At 40.6% G+C, this 19680-nt stretch overlaps 1 protein-coding gene across 5 annotated transcripts in view; it reads left to right on the plus strand.

Moving 5' to 3' along the window:
* PSD3 (pleckstrin and Sec7 domain containing 3) overlaps positions 1-19680 on the plus strand; it is a 418976-nt gene that overhangs the window by 323777 nt on the left and 75519 nt on the right. For all 5 annotated transcript variants that reach the window (XM_029066223.2, XM_039912019.1, XM_029066224.1 and 2 more), the window contains one exon: positions 11101-11171. In XM_029066223.2, the coding sequence (XP_028922056.1) occupies positions 11101-11171 (71 nt within the window). The remainder of the gene's footprint in view (positions 1-11100; positions 11172-19680) is intronic.

Consider the following 19680-nt stretch of genomic DNA (forward strand, 5'->3'; position numbering starts at 1 on the left):
CAGCCTGCCATGACAATTGATGTTTTCATTTGTGAGTAAACTCATAATTTTTATAATCTATACCCAAGCTTTGTAAGTATTTTTTAGATGTGTTCCCCTTTAAGATACAAAGGACAAAGAGCCCCATCTCTAGTTTATCTCTTTACACCAGGGGCAGGAGTGAACATAGATCTTCTTGATGAATGTCAAGATGTTACATTTCCTATTTTATAGAAGTAAAAAAAAATTGGGGAACAGAGTCTAAATGGCTAGTTCAAGATCATCCAGTGACATTAGCCACGGAATTAGGAAAAGGGAAATAGCCTCCTGAAATCCACACTATCCTTTTTTTTAATGGTACTTGTCAAATGCTTATTATTATAATAATGATGATAATTGTAGTATTTGTTAAGTGCTTACTGTGTGCCAGGCACTGTTCTAATCACTGGGGTAGATATAAGGTAATCAGGTTGCACATAGTCCCTGTCCCACAAGTGGTTTACAGTCTTAATCCCCATTTTACAGATGAGGGAACTGAGGCACAGAGAATTAAGTGACTTGCCTAAGGTCACACAGCAGATAAGTGGCAGAGTTGGGATTAGAACCCACGGGCCTTCTGACTCCCAGGACTGAGTTTATCTACTAGTGCCAAACACTAGTGGAGATATAGGATAAAGAAGTTGATGATGATGGTATTTGTTAAACACTTACATTGTACCAACCACTGTTCTAAGCGCTGGACACCGTCTCTGTCCCACATGAGGCTTGCAGTGTAAGTAGGAGGGAGATTGTAAGCCCGTCACTGAGCAGGGTTTGTCTCTATCTGCTGCCAAATTGTATAGTCCAAGCGCTTAGTACCGTGCTGTGCACATAGTAAGCTCTCAATAAATACTATTGAATGAATAGGATTTAATTCCCATTTTACAGATGAGAAAACTGAATCATGAAAAAGTGATGTGACTTGCCTAAGGTCACACAGCAGGGAATTGGCTGAGGCAGGAATAGGAACCCAGGTCCTCTGACTCCCAGGCCTGTGCTCATTCCACTAGGCCAATACTGCTTTCCTACCATCTGTAGGTGAGATTAATCTTGGAAAGTGGAAAAGATGAAAAAGGCTAATAAAGGGACAAGAAAGAATTCACTGAGAAGCCTCTAGTCTCACAGATCATGAAGAGAGTGGACCGTGTGAACATGCAATTGGTGTTCATCAATCACATGGTACTGGTTGGAGGGGGCATTATTTGAAGATTAGAGGTAGTGGAGATGCTGGAGTCCCCTCTCAGAAATGAGACTTCAGGACTGAAATCCTACATGGAGGAATTGATTACCATACTGCCAGCTTAAACAGTACATTCCCTCAAGCCACTTGAATTCCAGAAAAACCTTTTTTACACAGCTGGTGGTATCATTTAGACTTTGTTTCTAAAGGATATTATGCAGGTATAAAATATTAAGAATTTCATGAAGGATTCAAGTTCTCATGAACAGTATGTCCTTGTTGGAGTAGTAGAAGGAAACATTAATGTTAGAAAATATAACCCTAATGTCAAAGATGGTTGGTAAGAAGAGTAAATCAGCAAACTCTGTTTCCAAGCAACTTTATATGCAATTGATCAATAATAATCATAATAATAATTGTGGTTTTTACCACTTACTATGTGCCAGGCACTAATCTAAAGCACTGGGGTAAATACAAGATAATCGACACAGTCCTTGTCCCACATGGGGCTCAAAGCATTTTATAGTTAAGGAAACTGTGTCACAGAGAAGTGAAGTCACACAGCAGACATGTGGTGGAGCTGGTATTAGAACTCATGACCTTCAGGCCCATGCTGTATCTGCTAGGCCATGTTGCTTCTCTGAAGATAAAGCATTAAACTAAATTAATCATTGCTTTGACCTCTGGGATGCCTCCATAACTGAGACAGACCACCTGTTTTGGGTATGAATGTCTATTATATTGTACCTTTATAATCATTAATGGTGTTTATTGAGCACTATGTACGGAGCACTTGGGAGAGTGCATTCAATTGTTTACACCAATTACCTTATGAATAATCTCATGTCTTTCTCTCCAGTTAGAATTTAATCTCTGGGGAATGTCTCCTACTTCTTTTGTACTTTTCTAAGCACTTAATATGGTACATTACACCTAGTGGGTGCTCAATCTACACCATTATTAATACAACTACTAATAATCTCTTTGAAGTGCTACCTACCTTAGATTTGAAAAGAGGGGAGAGGATCTGCATTGGGGAATTTTTCAATGTTTTAACTAAAGGTGCAAGTATGAGTAAGGAAAAAAGACTTTAAAAGCGTTCATTGTGAACAATAAATCAGTTATATTAATTGAGCACTTACTCTACAGGGCACTGTACTAAGTGCTGTGCTGTTCATGATAGAGATGAATTAGTAGTGATTAGGTGGGCAGATCTCTTGCTATTTTATCACTATATCAGTTTGTTAAGAGAGTTCTGCTTCTGCTGTTCCTGGCTGAGGGATCCCACAAATACCCCTGCATCCCAAAGTATTGCTTGGAGGTTAACCCAGAGCTTCCCCAAGGGTTTGGGCCACCTGAGAAGAACCACGCTAGACAGAGAGTACCCAGAGGGCCTCCATAGTTCAGGGATCTTAGCAGAGATAGAGTCTGGGACACCTCAGAGTTCTGGTGCACTTGGAGAGTGACACAAGAGAGGGGTCAAAACTGAGTCAACTCCCTCAGGCCTCTCTTCTTTTTATGGTATTTGTTAAGTGCTTACAGTGTGTCAAGCATTGTTCAAAGTGCTGGGGTAAATGCAAGTTTTTCAGTTCAGACACAGTCTCTGTACCACATGGGGCTCACAGTCTAACTAGAAGAGAAAGCAGATATTATAAACTCTTTTTTGCAGTTGAGGAACCTAAGGCAGAGAAGTGAAGTGACTTACCCAAGGTCACACAGCAGGCAAATGGCGGAGCTGAGGTCAAAACCCAGTTCCTCTAACTCCCAGGCATGTGTTTTATCCACTAGGCCACGCTGCTTTCCTGGAGCCACTCGGGACACTGGGGGACTTAAATACACCTCAGGTCTTCAGAGTTCTCACCAAGAACTTCCCTGGAACTCTTGGGGAATTTACAGGATTTTCCTGCTAGAGTTTAACTTCGTTGTGGTCAGCAAATGTGTCTACCAACTCTGTTAAGTTGTACTCTCCCAAGCTTTTAGTATAGTGATCTGAGCACATTAAGTGCTCAATAAATACCGGTGATTGATTACAGTATCCCTAGGCTCCAAGATCCTTGAGGATTTCCAAGCACTGTCACTGAGGTGTGCAGCATGACACGGGACATCTATTATGTGACAGAATCCTCAATTATAAAGAGAACTCATATCCTAAACCAGGATGGTGGGAGGAAAGGTTATGCTGACAGATTACTAGTCTTTAGAATATGACTCAAAAGATTTTTCTTCCATAAACTATTCTACAGTGGGTTGAATCTTGCTCTATTTCTGCTGAGGAAAAATTTCTGAGGTGTTTTCCAGAAAAATATTAATTGAAAGATATTACAACTTTACATTAGTTATTAATAGAGGCTTGGGGTATTTGTAATCAGAAAAAAAAAATAAAGCATTATGCCATCCCATTAGATAGACCGTCATCAACTGTAAAGACCATGTCTTTACTTTCATATTCTGTCATTTGCCTTGAACGAGGCACTCTACAATAAATACTGTTGAAAATAAGCATCATCTTCTTTGGTGGATGTGGTCCTTCTCTGCTTCACCAAAATTAAAAACTCAGTGGAAAAATCTGAGATGAAGTGGATAAACCAGAGGGAAGAGGAGGCGGAACAATCAGAAGAGGGCAGAACATAATTTTGGCTTCGAAAATATCTGATCGTTTCAATAAAAACAAAGTGCTAGAAAAGCATTAATTATTTTAAAAGCAATCTGTTGCCGGTTCAGCTTAAAAGAAAATTAAATGGAAAACTGGGCAAACAAATATTGCCTTCTACCTGAAGCCAGTACTTATTTGGGGATTAAAAGTAACAGACATTGCCATTTTCCCTGGAACAAATCCATTGATCCTTGCAGCATATTATCTTGTCCTTAGGAGTAATTTATACCTGATGCTTCAGAAACAGAGATAAATAATATTGGCTCTCTTCCCCATTTAGGTCTCACCCATTATCTATAATAAAAATCACCTGGACTAGTTGAAGTCAAGTGGCCATTCAGGGGTTTAAGAAAGACACAGAGCAAGAGGTGATGAAAATGTTTCCAGTTTAAGACCCCAAAGCATCACATTGGGCTGGAGTTTGGGGAGCAATCATCCTCTTTCACTTACTTTTTCTAGTAAGATATCTATTTGAGGAGATATAGTGAGAGATATATTTTCACCATTTTTTTTTTTCTTTTTTCAAAAGACTCAGATTATTCCTTTTCTTGTTGAAAGATGGCTTTTTAGGGACTCCTAGTTTGTAATGGATCATGAGGGTGGTTTGAGTTCTTCATTGTTTGCCATCAGATTACCGATCAGCATGGTGATTAATAATAAATGTGGTATTTGTTAAGCACTTACTATGTGCCAAGCACTGTTCTAAGCATTGAGGTAATAATAATAATAACAATAATGGTATTTGTTAAGCCCTTACTACGTGCCAAGCACTGTTCTCAGCGCTGGGGTAGGTACAAGATAATCAGGTTGTCCCACGTGGGAGTCAGTCTTCCATCCCTATTTTACAGGTGAGGTAACTGAGGCACAGAGAAGTTAAGTGACTTGCCCAAAGTCACACAGCTGATAAGTGATGGACCCGGGATTAGAAGCCTTGACCTCTGACTCCCAAGCCCCTGCTCTTGCCATTAAGCCACACTGCTTCAAGGTATTCAGGTTGGGAAAAATCCCTGTCCCACATGGGGCTCACAGTTTTAATCCCAATTTTGCAGATGAGATGTGAGGCCCAGGGAAGTTAAGTGACTTGTCCAAGGTCACACAGCAGACATGTGGCTGAGCCGGGATTAGAACCTACGTCTTCAGACTCCCAGCCCCTGCTGTTAGGCCATGCTGCATCCCAAAGGTTAAGTTGCCACAAAAGTATCAAACTGTAAGCTCATTGTGGGCAAGGAAGGTATCTACCAACAGTTACATTGTACTCTCCCAAGTGCTTAGTGCAGTGCTCTTGCACACAGTAAATGCTCAATAAATATGACTGATTCATTCATTGAGTTCAATGCAGGTAAGTCACTGAGACTTTCAGTTACTGCCTCCAAATCAGAAATATCCATTAATGGTGCTTACTGATTGCCTACTTTGTGAAGAGCACTGCACTAAATGTTTAGAAAAGTACAATAAAATAAGTAGAGCATGGGCCTGGGAGTCAGAGGATCTGAGTTCTAATCCTAGCTCTGCCACCTGTCTGCTGTGTGACCTTGAGAAAGTCTCTTAACTTCTCTGTGCCTCAGTTACCCCACCTTTAAAATGGGGATAAAGGATAAACCCCATGTGGAATTTGTACTGTGTCCAACCTTATTATCTTGTATCTACCCCAGGATATAGTACAGTGCCTGGCACATAACGCTCTGCATGCAAAAGTGCTCAATAAATGCTACTGATGGTGATGATGAAGATAGTAAGTGCTTAAAAAATACCATTAAAATAAAAGATAAATGACCCACAATCCCTCCTCTCAAAGATCTTACAGTTCAGAAGAGGCAATACATATTAAAATAAATGACAGGAAAGGGAATCAATCAATCAATCCGTGGTATTTACTAAATGCTTACTATATGCAGGGCACTGTACTAGGCATTTGGTGGAGTACAGTTAGTAGACAACACATTTCTTTTCCACAATGAATGTACAGTCTAGAGGAGGGAGACAGAAATTAATATAAATAAGCAACTGAGTATGAGGATCTGTCCATAAATGCTCTGAGGTAGTGGGGTGAGTGCCTGAGTGCAAAGGCATAGGTGCTGCAGTAGGGAAGGAAAACAGAGCGTGAGAAGTCAGGGAAGGCTTCCTGAAGGAGATGGGATCTTATATGCTTTTGAAGATGGGAAGAGGATGAAAAGGGGGTGGGAGTTCCAGGCATGTAAAGACTTGGCTGTGTATACTTAAGCACTGAGATACTCACCCCAGCTCCACAATGCTTGTATAAATATTTTTATACTGAACTAATTCTTCTATAATTAATCTATTTTAATGTCTGTCTCCTCCTCTAGACTTGTAAGCTCCTTGTGGGCAGGGATCATATCTACCAACTCTGTGGTATTGTAATTTCAAGGGCTTAGTACAATGCTGTGCACACATTAAATACTCAAGAAACACTTTTGATTGAGGTAGGGCATGATCAAAGGGTCACTGTGGTGGGGGGAGCAGGGAGAGAAAGAAGTTAGTCATTCTCAGCCTTCGAGTGCATGGACTCCTTGCACTCCAACCTGTGCATCTTGTGGGGGCAATCTTAGCCACTAATGGAAAGGGATATGAGGTATTTATGTGCTGATTATATGCCAGACATGGTTACTAAGCCCTGGGGCAGATACAAGCTAATCAGGTTGTACACAGTCAGTTTCCCTCATGGGACTCACAGTCATAATCCCCATTTTTCAAATGAGGTAACTGAAGCACAGAGAAGTGAAGCGACTTGCCCAGGGTCCCACAGCAGACAAATGAGAGTGGGATTAGAATCCATATTCTCTGACTCCCAGACTCAGACTCTTTCATTCATTCAATAGTATTTATTGAGCGCTTACTATGTGCAGAGCACTGTACTAAGCGCTTGGAATGAACAAGTCGGCAACAGATAGAGACAGTCCCTGCTGTTTGCCGTTTCCATTAGGCCATGCCATTCCCCATGCTGGTTAGAAGGAGTGGGGACTTTGCCTCATTCGATCAAACATCAGCCCATTGGTTCAGAGGGAAGAGGTTGACTTTAAGGCACTCAAGCAATTAGCTCCCTCCCACTTTTCCACTCTCTTCTCCCACTGCTCCCCAGCACACATTCTCCATTCCTCCCAACTAATAGATGTACTCCTACTCCTCATGTCTGATTCTGGGCTCTCCCCTAAACAGTCTATTGCTCACACCTTACCTCCTGCTTTGTACTTCCTTTTCTTTCAAATTCTTTCAAACAGAACACAACTCTCTATATCTTCAAAGCCCTTTGGAAATTGTATATTCTCCCGGGGTCCCTCCTATATTAACTGTTAGCCCCTTGTGGGCCAGAGATGGTATTAGCACTGAGTAGTGCTTTACAAGTACCATCTAGAGCAGCATGGCCTAGTGGATAGAGCAAGGGTCTGGGAGTCAGAAGGACCTGGGTTCTAATTCTGGCTCTGCCTGTTGTGTGCCGTGTGACCTTGGGAAAGTTACTAAATTCTCTGTGCCTCAGTTACCTCCTCTGTAAAATGGGGATTAAGATTGAATCTCATATGGAACAGGGACTGTGTCCAATCTGATTAGTTTGTATCTACCCCAGCACTTAGAACAGTGCTTGACACATAGTAATCGCTTAGTAAAAACCCTCATCATCATATTATTACTATTATTAAGAAAAAAGAGTGAAAAATAATCCTTCCCTAATTCATTTTTATTTTCCCTCCTACTGCCTCTTCAGCATTTCTGTGCCACCTGAGTACTTAGGTACTCACAACTTCCCATAGCACTGAAGTACATATCTGACATACCCTCTTTCTTAAACACTAACTCAGGTACTAATCTCCTTTCCCTCCAATCTGAAATTTATTTTTCTGCCTGTCTCCTTCCCTAGATTCTAAATTCTGGGAGGGTAGTCGTTGGGCCACTACTTCTAGTGTACTCTCCTGTTCACTTAAGTTCAGTGCTCCTGCTGCACATGGTGTGTACTCAGTAAATACTGTTGACTGGGACACCATTTTCTTAATTGTAAAATGAAGATAATGAGATAAATCTATGAGCTCATAAAGATATTGTGTGGATTAATTAAATTCAGTGAGGTAACACAGTGGGAAAGTGGAAATACAAAAGGCAGTATATACGTTAGGGATTCATCAAGTAGTATTTAGAGCCTCATAACGTTTTACTTTTGTAAGATCTTGTGACAGAATATAATTTTGTGATGCTATGGGTTGGGATTTCTTTCACAGTGAATGGTTACTTCCTACACTTAGAATTTTATAAAACAATTTGAGGAGCTCACATAGCATCTTCATTCAGCTATTATAACAATTGCTTGTTTTGCTTTTTTAAAAAATTCCCGACACTCTTTCTATTGTAAACTTCAGTGACTATATAACTAATACATTCTTAACTATATCTCTTCACCTAGAAAACCAGCATTGCCTAGTGGAAAGAGAATGGGTCTGAAAGTTAGACGACCTAGATTCTAATTCAGCTTCTGCCACTTGTCTGGTGTATAAACATGAGCAAGTCACTTAACTTCTCTATGCTTCAGTTTCCCCATCTTTAAAATGGGGATTAAGCCGTACTCCCTCTTACCCCTAGACTGTGAGCCCCATGTGGGATGGGGACTGTGTCCAGCCTGTATAACCCTGCATTTATCCCAGTGCTTAGAACTGTGCTTGACACAGTCAGCACTCAACGATCACCATAATTAAATTTTTAATCTACAGTCATTGTCCACTGTTCTAGCCAGCTGATTTTTACTTGTAGTTCACTATTCAGATTCCAAGCCCTAGCTAACCTAAACCAGGAATACTAATCCTCTACCTAGTGCCTAAACTCCACCTATCTGTTATTAAGTTTCGGCATGAAACATGTCCCTTCTGAGAGGCTTCCTAAATTAATTCAAGATTGAAATCTTCCATCATCCCCAGGCTGCATAAGCTGTTAAAAGGGTTTTTACTCCATTCCCTGATTTGAGTGGAGCACTTCACTCATTCTTTCTTTCTCCTATCTATTTTACAAGAGGTGGGTAAATTTAATGCTCCAACCCCCTCCCCCCGCCCATTTTCTTTCATTGTTTCAGAAGCAATACATATATAGTTGATAGCTTTTAGCAAGGGGAGGAACAAACACAGTGATGTTTTTGGTTTCCTCTGACAGTCAACCACATGTGTGTATTTTGATTCCATTTTATCAGGTGGCCATCACAGTGTAGTATGGAATGAACTTCTATGTTCTCGTCATGCACATGCGTCTCCAGGCACAGGGATTCTTAAGTTCTCAAGTTTAATGGGCTAGGAAATTGTTATTGGCTAGGACTTCATTTATGCCTATTTTCTGTTGAGAGTTTTGTTCCTCTGGACTGTAAGCTTGTTGTAGGCAGGGAACATGTCCGCCTTTTAAAATAATTTTTTGAAAAAAAAAATTATTTTGAAAAAAATTATTTTGAAAAAAATTATTTTGAAAAAAAATTATTTTGAAAAAAAAACTCTGTTGTATTGTACTCTCCCAAGCACTTAGTACAGTGCTCTGCACATAGTAACTGCTCTAAAAATACCATTGATAACAGAGTAGTGTCACCTCATCCATATCTGCATGCTTGCTAAAGATCCGAGAAGCATGGTGGCCTAGTGGAAAGGGCCTGGACCTGGGAGTCGGGGGACCTGGGTTCTTTCCCATCTCCACCAATTCCTGCTGTGGGACCGTGAGCAAGTCATTTAAATTATCTGTGCCTCTTTTTCCTCATCTGTAAAATGAGGATAAAATACCTATTCCCCCTTCTCTGTACACTGTGAGTCCTGTGTAGGACACAGGGAGTGTGTCCAACCTGATTTCCTTGTATGTACCCTAGTGCTTAGTACAGTACTTTGCATTTTGCAGTACAGCGAGCCTTTAACAAATACTACATTTATTATTGTTACTGAGGACCTGGAAAACAAAATGGTCACACCCAAATGTTTCAGTCCTCCTTCAGAAATGAGACAGGTGTAATACAGCCACTATTTCTGAATTAACATATACAGCTTTTGGGCAAGTTTATCAAGGACTCAATTTCCAATACATAAAAAATTCCTGCATTTGTGCTTTTGGGTTTTTACAAATGAAGTTGGAACTCTATCAAGGAATTATGCTTTTACTCTTTAGAAGAGTCTCTGAATTCTGAAAACGTGCCAAGGTGGAAGAGTGTGAAACTTTTAATTAACTTTGATTGTAGGCAGAATTGCACATACAAGTTCTGGGTATGGAAGGAAACAGTAGTCGTTAGCCTGGAGGTGTGCCCTTATGGCTTCAGGCATGTTTTGAAGGAGTCCCATAAGGGTCTAGGGATAGAATTACTGCAAAGAGAGCCTTTTTTGTGCAGAGATTCTTTTTGCCCTTTTTGACCATATTTAGTTTAATTATTTTCTTAACTCCTGCCTTTGTTCTTCTCAGAGCAACTTAAACTCTTTCCTCCTGAATCTGTGTGAATCACATGAAGAATTATTTCTCCTTTCCAGTGGTTTCTTATCTGCAGTAAAAATTCTTTAAAATCAGGTCTTACCTCAAATGGATAGATCGCCTCATTAAACAGAAACTCCTTACCCTCGGTTTTAAGGCACTCGATCAGCTCTCCCCACTCCAACCTTACTTTCCTGATTTCCTACTGCGACCCAACCTGTGCACTTTATTCTTCTAACACCAAACTACTCCTCAATCCCATCTGTCTTCCCGTAGATCCCTTGCCTTATCTTCCTCTGGCCTGTAACTCCTTCCCACTTCATATCTGACAGTTCACCAGTCTCCCCAACTACCAAACCCTCCTAAAATCACATCTTCTCAAAGAGGGCTTCCCTAAGTCTTCATTTCCCTTTCCCTCCCTCCCCTCTGTGTTGACTATGTCCTCGACTGTGTATCTAAGCACTTGATACCTTGACACTGCAACACTTATGTATCCTTATATGTTACTAGTTCCCCTACGTACAGTTTAGTGTCTTTTTGCACCTGTAAGTGCTTGTGGGAAGGGATCATGTCTACCAACTCTACTATATATTTCTTTCCCAAGCGCTGAGTACAATCCTCTGCACACAGTATGTGCTCAGTAAGCACGATTGATTGATTGGTTGATTTACCAAAATGTGGTTTGTTTTTTCGTTCTGGCAACAAATGGTAGAGTTTGGATTGTTAGTCACTATGGTGAACACAGAAATACTAACAATAGTATTGCTGTTCAAATGCCAACTGAATTCAAGTAATTTTTCTTCCATTTATTTTGTTTTCGTTTTAGCTCCAAGGGGGAAGCGAGGGTGGAAAACCTTTTATGCTGTGCTGAAGGGAACAGTTCTTTACTTACAAAAGGTAAAAACAATAACTTTCTATGTAACATTAATTAAACAAAGTATGCAAAAAGGATGCTTTGTACAAGTCACCTTGTGAAAGTTAAAAAAACACGTTCCTAAATTTTCTCTTGCCAATGAACTGTTTAGATGTTGTCTGATTTAATGAGTTTAGTTACTTTTACTTAGAATTCTCCATAATTTGATTATATTTAATTTCAGCTTCCTTGCACTGGAAAGGAAAATGGATAGGAATTGCATTATAGCAAATGTCTCGGCTATTTTTACTGGGAAAAATAAGTCTCTCTTTAAGCAAATCTTGTGAGAGTTTCTATGGTTATGCATTGTTTCCGTGCAACTAAAGCTAGAGATGTCAGGTGCAGGTAAGATGTGTTCCAAGTGAGAGGTTCTTTTCATTGTGCGGGCCTTGACTATCATTTTAAACTCAGCAAATAAGGTTTCATCTGATTGATTAATTTTCTGGGTCAAAGTAACTAAAAAATTTTTTTGGGCATGAGCCATTCTTCACCTTGTTGCAGCTTGGAAATTTGTTATCTAGACTTTTGCATTCTCGGAAGTTACAGGGTTGATGCATTCTCTAATCAATGGTATTTGTGAAGTGCTTACTCTGTGCGTAGCATTGTACTAAGCGCTAAGAGAGTTCATTACATCAGAGTTGGCAGACATGTTCCCTGTCCAAAAGGAGCTTAAGTCAGAGTACCTCCTAAGGAGAGTTAGGGATGGGTTACAGAGAGGTGGGGGAAGGGGGAAAGATAGTATTGATTGCAGCACTTGACATCTTAGAGGATCCAAGAAATATTCAGTTTTCTAGGAGTCAGGCTGCTGGTACCCTCCTTGAGATGCGTGGAATTAGAGGAAGCAGGAGAGGTAATATTCCGTCCCTGAGATGTGACTAAGGTCACATCTCCTCCAGGAGGCCTTGCCTGATTAAGCCCTATCTCAGTTCCCCAATTCCCTCCTCCTTCTGTGTCATCTATGCAGTTGGATTCTCAACCTTTGCATTGTACTAAGCGCTAAGAGAGTTCATTACATCAGAGTTGGCAGACATGTTCCCTGTCCAAAAGGAGCTTAAGTCAGAGTACCTCCTAAGGAGAGTTAGGGATGGGTTACAGAGAGGTGGGGGAAGGGGGAAAGATAGTATTGATTGCAGCACTTGACATCTTAGAGGATCCAAGAAATATTCAGTTTTCTAGGAGTCAGGCTGCTGGTACCCTCCTTGAGATGCGTGGAATTAGAGGAAGCAGGAGAGGTAATATTCCGTCCCTGAGATGTGACTAAGGTCACATCTCCTCCAGGAGGCCTTGCCTGATTAAGCCCTATCTCAGTTCCCCAATTCCCTCCTCCTTCTGTGTCATCTATGCAGTTGGATTCTCAACCTTTCGGCATTTGGTATTCATCCACCACCCTCAGTCCCATGTGCTTTTATATGTATGCATAAATTATTTATATTGTTGTCTGTATCTCCCTGTAGACTGTAAGCTCATTATGGGCAGGAGAAGTGTCTGGAGAAGTGTCTGTTTATTGTTATTTTGTCTCTCCCCCAAGTGCTTAGTACACTGTTCTGCACACAGTAAGCGCTCAATAAATACAATTGAATGAATGCATGAAAAGAGCTTAGTACAGTGCTCTGAACACAGTAAGCCCTCAATTGATTGATTAATAGCCATAACAAAAATATCTTAGCCATTAGTTGCCATTGAAAAGTTTTGTTTTTGTGTTTTTATTTTGACTGCCATATATGGGCAGTTTTATGTAGAAAGAAAACAGACTCAGTTGATAGCTTCTTTTATCCTCACCATTTTTTTTTGTAAGCAACAGGCTCACCCAAATACAATCGTGCATCAGACATTTTCACCTCACATCTCTTTCATTTCTATTTCTTTTGGAGACATTTACTTTGAACTATCATTGGAATTATAATTGAAGATCAATTCCTGATTTATAGAATTAAAACAAGCACCACTGAAATCACGGACTATTTTAAATCATACTCATTGGAAGAGTTTTGGTAATGATTGAAAATCTTTCAGGAAATCATAGTAGTAGTAATGTTATATATACAGTAAATTGAAATGATGTGTGCATTATTCCAAACAAGACAAAACCTTGGCATTCCAACAAAGAACAAAAACCTGTCTTGGAAAATTTCCTACCCAACCAACTCTAGAATGATGCAAAAAACACTTGGAAGACCGAGCTAAAGTGAGCCTCTAGAGTCTTCTAGGTCAATCAGACAATCAATTAATTGTACTTATTGAGTGCTTACTATATGTAGAGCACTATACTCATTGGGATCAATGAATCAATCAGTTGTGCACGCTCTGTGTGCAAAACACTGTACTAAGCACTTGGGAGAGTATAATATAACAGACTTGGTAGACATATTCACTGTCCACAACAAAGGGGAGACAAACATTAATATAAATAAATTACAGATATGTTTATAAGTGCCGTGGGGCTGAGAGAGGGATGAATAAAGGGAGCAAATCAGGGTGACACAAAAGGGAGTGGGAGTGGGAGAAGAGAAAATGAGGGCTTAGTCTAGGAAGGCCTCATGTAGATGTGCTTTTAATAGAGCTTTTGAAGGTGGGGAGAATGATCATCTCTTAGATATGAATAGGGAGGGAGTTCCAGGTAGGCTAGAGGCAGGTTGCGACTGAGGGGTTGGCCGTGATCATCTCATCTCATCTATTTCATCTATATCTCATCTATATCAGAGATTATCTCATCTTTCGAGGCACAATGAGTAGGCTGGCATTAAAGGAACAAACTGTGCGGAGCTAGGTTGTAATAGTGAATCAGAGAAGTAAGGTAGGAGGGAACAAGGTGATTGAATATTTTAAAGGAGTTTCTGTTTGATGCGGAGATGGATGCACAACCACTGGAGGTTGTTGGGAGTATACAATACAAAAGAGTTGGTAGACATGTTCCTAGCCCACAAGGAGAAGACAGTCCAGAAGGGAAGATAGACATTAATATAAATACATAAATAAATTATAGATATATATGAAAGGGCTGTGGGGCTTGGGTACATCTCTAGGGTACATAAGCAATGTGGAAAGGATTAGGAAAGACCTCTCAGAGATGTGATTTTAATTAAGGTTTTGATTCTTCTCCTTAGGTTAATTTTGATTTTTACTTTTGTAAAGTTGCATGCAGCTAGCTTTCCCCTAGGGAGAAGAAAAAGAATCGAACACTTTCTGCCATCAGGGCTACCTTCCTTCCAACAAGGATTAAGCTACCTTTCCACAGGGGTCTGAGGGAAACTTTCTCATCTTTGCTAGGACCTGGAGAGAAAAATGAACTCTTTCTAGACATAAAATGTCAGTGTTGCTCTGCAAAACAGCATAATATGGTTGGGATAAGCAAGACCACTTGGGCTGCACAGATAACTGCACTGTTAAAAGTTTCTCCAACAGTTTGATTGATAGGGTAGCAGGGTTCCCACTGGTCACTTCGGCTCTGCAGCTGTAGTTAGAAGGCCCAGGTAAATTAAAACCCTCAGACCCAACAGACTTCCTACCCTCTCAGGTTCTTCCTATCTCACTTGCTGAAAAGGAAAATCATATAATGGTAGAGATCTGGATAGAGACCCTAGAAGATGGTGGACAATCAATCAGCGGTATTTACTGAGCACTTAATGTGTGCAAAGCACTATACTAAGCTCTTGGAAACATACAGTACAACAGAATTAGAAGAAAGGTTCCCTGCCCATAAGGAGTTTACAGTCTAGAAAGGGAGACAGATGCCAATATAAACAATATACAATATCTAATTTAAAATCTGTAAATAAGTGCTGTGGAGTTGGGGTAAATATCAAATATCCAAAGGTCACAAATTCAAGGGCATAGTGCAGAACTGTCTGGGCAAAAGAGGGCTTGATTGGGAAAGGCCTCCTGGGAAGAGATAGGAACTTAATAATGCTTTGAAGATGGAGAGAGTGCTGATCTGATGTATATGGAGGGCGGGGAGTTCCTGGGGGCAGCTGGAAAGAAGTGCATTGATCTGGGGAAAGCCGTAATCAGTGCTGTCAAAGGCATTTACACAAATGCTGGATCAAAGGGAATTGATGTCTAATCTCAGGGTTGACAGGAAGTTGGGCCCAGCATTGAATGGATCATTTCAGGCTGTCAGACAAATAAGGCCTGCAAGGAGGAACAGCTTCTCTGGAGAGCCTAGCTGTTCCCAAAACACCACCCTAGCCAACAGCATTCTCACCTACTGAAAATGTGTTTATTTCTTGCATTTCATTCTAAGGGAACTAGAAGTGCCAGAGGCTAAGGGCTGGACTGTTGTGCTGCTTTTTCTTATTCCCAGTTCTTATCCAAATTTACAGCACCTCCTAGAGGTGCCATATTTCATTTATGGAAGATTTCAGAAAATAAAACTTTTTTGTTGAAATTGTGACATTAAGGGAGTACTAGCTATGCCTGTGTAGGAGAGTGCAAAATAAAACTGAATTGTCAGCTTGGTGTTTAATTTGAATAAATGAAAATGCCAACATGATTGGAACGTATCTGTTGAAGATGGGATTGAGCCAGATAAGAGGAGTTCACACTAATTTCAGAATTAAATCTGTATTCCTCCTTACTCTCTTAGTGCTTATGGGCAGGGAGCGTGTCTGCTAATTCTGTTGTACCTTCCCAAGTGCTTAGTACAGTGCTCTGCACATTGTAAATACTCAGTGAATACCATTGATTGATTTGAGGGGAAAAGGGAGGCTGGAAGAAACACAGAAGAAGCAGAGTGATGAATGTATGCAGGTCTATGAAACCCATGGCAATTTAAGTGATACCTAATGTTTAGTCTGAAAAATCAGATGGACCCACTAAAGAGGCTATAAGTCGACTCTGAGTTATTGTATTATTTCCTTTGCTTATAACTGAAGTGGCCATGTTTCCAATTCCAAGATATGTGAACATCTTTACTTGTCAGGGTCTTGAATGTCCAGGGTTAAAGAAGCAGTATTTATTCTCTGACTCTGAATTGGAACGTTTTTAAAACGTCAGACTTCCCTCCAGAAAACTGAGCAAGGAAAGTTGCCTAATCTTTCCTCATGGGCCTTCCCAAAGGTGGGGGTAATTTTTGGACAGCACCACCATGTTTCCTGTCAAGCCATAACCTTGGTGTTATCCTTGACTCTTTTATTGCATTCAACCAACATAAAATCCTGTCAGTTCAACCCTCACAACATCGCTAAATTCTTCCCTTTCCTCTCTATCCAAAGTGCTACCACATTAATTCAAGCATTTATCCTATCCCACCTTGATTAATGATAAAAATAATAATAAGGGCGTTTGCTAAGCACTTACTAAGCAGTGTTCTAATCACTGGGGTAGTTACAAGGTAATCAGGTTAGACAGAGTCCCTATCCCACATGAGGCTCACACTCTTAATCCCCATTTTACAGATGAGGTCACTGAAGCACTGGGAATTGAAGTCACACAGCTCAAAGTCACACAGCAGACAAGTGGCAGACTCCCAAGCCCATGCTCTTGCGATTAGGCTATGCCTGCTGATCTCCCTGCCTTCTCTCTCCCCTCACTCCAGTCCAGAGTTCACTCTGCTTCCCAGATAATTTCTCTACAAAAATGTTCAGTCCATTTTTACCCACCCCTCAAGAACCACCAGTGGTTGCCCATCCACTTCCACATCAAACTGAACCTCTTCAGCATTGGCTTTAAAGCAGTCAGTCACCTTGCCCCTTCCTACCTCACCTTGCTGCTCTCCTACTACAACCCAGCCCACACACTTTGGTCCTTTTATTGCCAGCCTTCTCGCTGTACCTCGATGTCATTTATCTCAGTGCCAAACTCTCACCCACATCCTGCCTCTGGGCTGGAACATCATCCCTCTTCCTATCTGACAATTACTCTCTCCACCTTCAAAGTCTTTTTGAAGGTACATCTTATCCAGAAGGCCTCCCCTGACTCATTTCCTCTTTTCCCACTCCCTTCTGCATCCTCAATGTTATTTTCTCCCTTTATTCACTCCTCCCTCGGTCCCACAGCATGTATGTGCATATCCATAATTTATTTATATTAATGTCTGCCACCTCCTCTAGACTGTGAGCTTATTGTGGGCAGGGAGTTTGTCTACCAACTCTGATATATTGTACGAGTAAGCACTTAGTACAATGCTCTTCACAAAGTAAGTGTTCAATAAATATGATTGATTGGATGGGTTCAGCCATTGGTGCCCTTTTACCTTAAACCCTTTCAAGGAGCAGTGACAGGAATTCTTGACATTTCACACATGAGGCAACTGGGTACAATTAGATCACTGGATTTACCCAGTGTGACCAGAATATTTAGAAAGCCAGAACTAGAATCCACTTTCCTGCATCCAGGTCCTTTGCTCTTTCCAATAGACTTTAGCGGGCTGGCTTCCCAACCACACAAGCCCATTAAAATCTTCTAGTAACCATTCACCAGCCTAAAAAATCCCTCCTGTCAAGTCCCTAATCCCTCAATTGACACTCCTTTTGGTCTCTTCATAGATGAATGAAGTTTCTAGATTACTGTAGCTGAACACTGAAGTTGTCATTTAGTAGTAGTTTAAATGCAGCCTCTGGCTCTGAATACTCTAATTGTTTTTTTTCATCTAAAAAGTTCTATAACTATAGGAATGTGGTGTTAAGATCCTTAATAATATTTGTCCTGAAGATCAGAGGTCGGAATAGTAAGGTGGAGTGTTATGAACAGCATTTTGGGGATGGCAGCAGCATGACAGCTCTTTATAAAGTTTCCACCTACTTTTGCTCTCCTGCCTTAAAACAGTTTATTGGGCACCTTCTTGTGTTGTCACCACTTCCATTTAAAAAGGTTTTAGAATTTTTAAAATGATATTAAGCAGTTACTCTGTGTCCGGCACTGTATTAAGTGATGGGGTAGATAACAAGGTAATCAGATTGAACATATCCCCTGTCCCACATAGAGTTCACAGTTTTAATCTTCATTTATCAGATGAAGTAACTGAGGCACAGAGAAGTTAAGTGACTTGCCCTCAGTCACACAGCTGTTAAGGGGAAGAGTTGGGATTAGAACCCATGACCTCTGACTCCCAAGCCATGCTGCTTCTCTAAGTGGCAGAGCTGGTAGTAGAACCCAGGCCCTCTGACACCCAGGTTCTTTACACTAAGCCATTTTGCTTTTCTGTAGAAAGAAAACTCATGTCCAAGTCCCATATATTAATAATAATAATAATAGTATTTAAGTGCTTACTATGTGCCATTCACTATACTAAGTGCTGGAGTATTATATGTACAATATAATCAGATTGGACACTGTCCCTGTCTCTCAAAAGGCTCACACTTAAGAGTGTGGGAGACCAGTATTTTATCCCCATTTTACAGATGAGGTATCTGAGGCACAGGGAAGATAAGTGACTTACCCAAGGTCATATCGTAGACAGGTGCCAGAGGCAGGATTACAACTCCAGGGGTCCCTGACACCCAAGCTCTTGGTCTTTCCACTAGACAACAGAATTTTTTTTCTTAAGGCAGGAACACAGAAGTCTTTATGGCTCTAATGAAAACCTTCATAGTTGGGAGTGCTCCCAACTCAGAAATTTTGAGAAAGCAAAAAGTTCTTGTGCTTTACTGTGGACAGATGAAACTGAGGCAGATCCTTTCTTAGGCTGCCAGATTCCCAGTGCAATTGATGTTGTTCCTGGAGTGTTGTTTGTTAGTATAAGCTGTAAGCTTACTGTGGGCAGAGAATGTGTCTACCATCTCTTATACCTTGTTATATTGTACTCATCCAAGTGCTCAGTACAGTGCTCTGCATACAATAAGCGCTCAATACATACGACTGATCAAGTAGTGGTATTTCTCCATTTTTCCCTACAGTATTATCACTACATTATACCCTTCTAGACTGTAAGTTCCTTCTGAACTGTAAGCTCTTTGTGGGCAGGGAATGTTTATGTTTAGTGTTATATTGTACTCTCTCAAGTGCATAATACAGTGCTCTGCACACAGCAAACACTCAATAAATATGATTAAATGAATGAAAAGTGCCTCAGCAGTGTATGTTGAAAATGAGATGCACCAGAGGTGCCAGCTGCTACTTCTCACACTACAGTGTTCCTCAGTACATATCCAAATTTATTTTTTGTTAATGTCTGACTCCCCCTCTAGACTGTAAGCTTGTTGTGTGCCAGAAATGTGTTTACCAAATCTGTTATATTGTACTCTCCCAAGCCTTTGGTACAATTCTCTTCACACAGTGAGTGTTCAAAAAATGCAATTTATTGATCGATTGAATTGCTTCCTATTGTTTATTCACTATTTTTAATTGAGAGTCCTTGATGACTGAATTTACCAGAGACAGTATGCTTTCTTTCAGCTATCATGTTCTCTTTCTCAGGGGCATCAGCAGTGATCTTGAAAGAAGCGGACAGGCATTTCATTTTCAGTTTAGAGTTCAAACTGAGATCACAATTGGAACTGGTAGAGGGATTTACGGGGGCAACCATTAGTTTTCACAATCCATTAGTGGTAGCACCAT

Source organism: Ornithorhynchus anatinus, chromosome 5 (assembly GCF_004115215.2).
Source record: "Ornithorhynchus anatinus isolate Pmale09 chromosome 5, mOrnAna1.pri.v4, whole genome shotgun sequence".
In the NCBI taxonomy this organism is placed as follows: Eukaryota; Metazoa; Chordata; class Mammalia; order Monotremata; family Ornithorhynchidae; genus Ornithorhynchus; species Ornithorhynchus anatinus.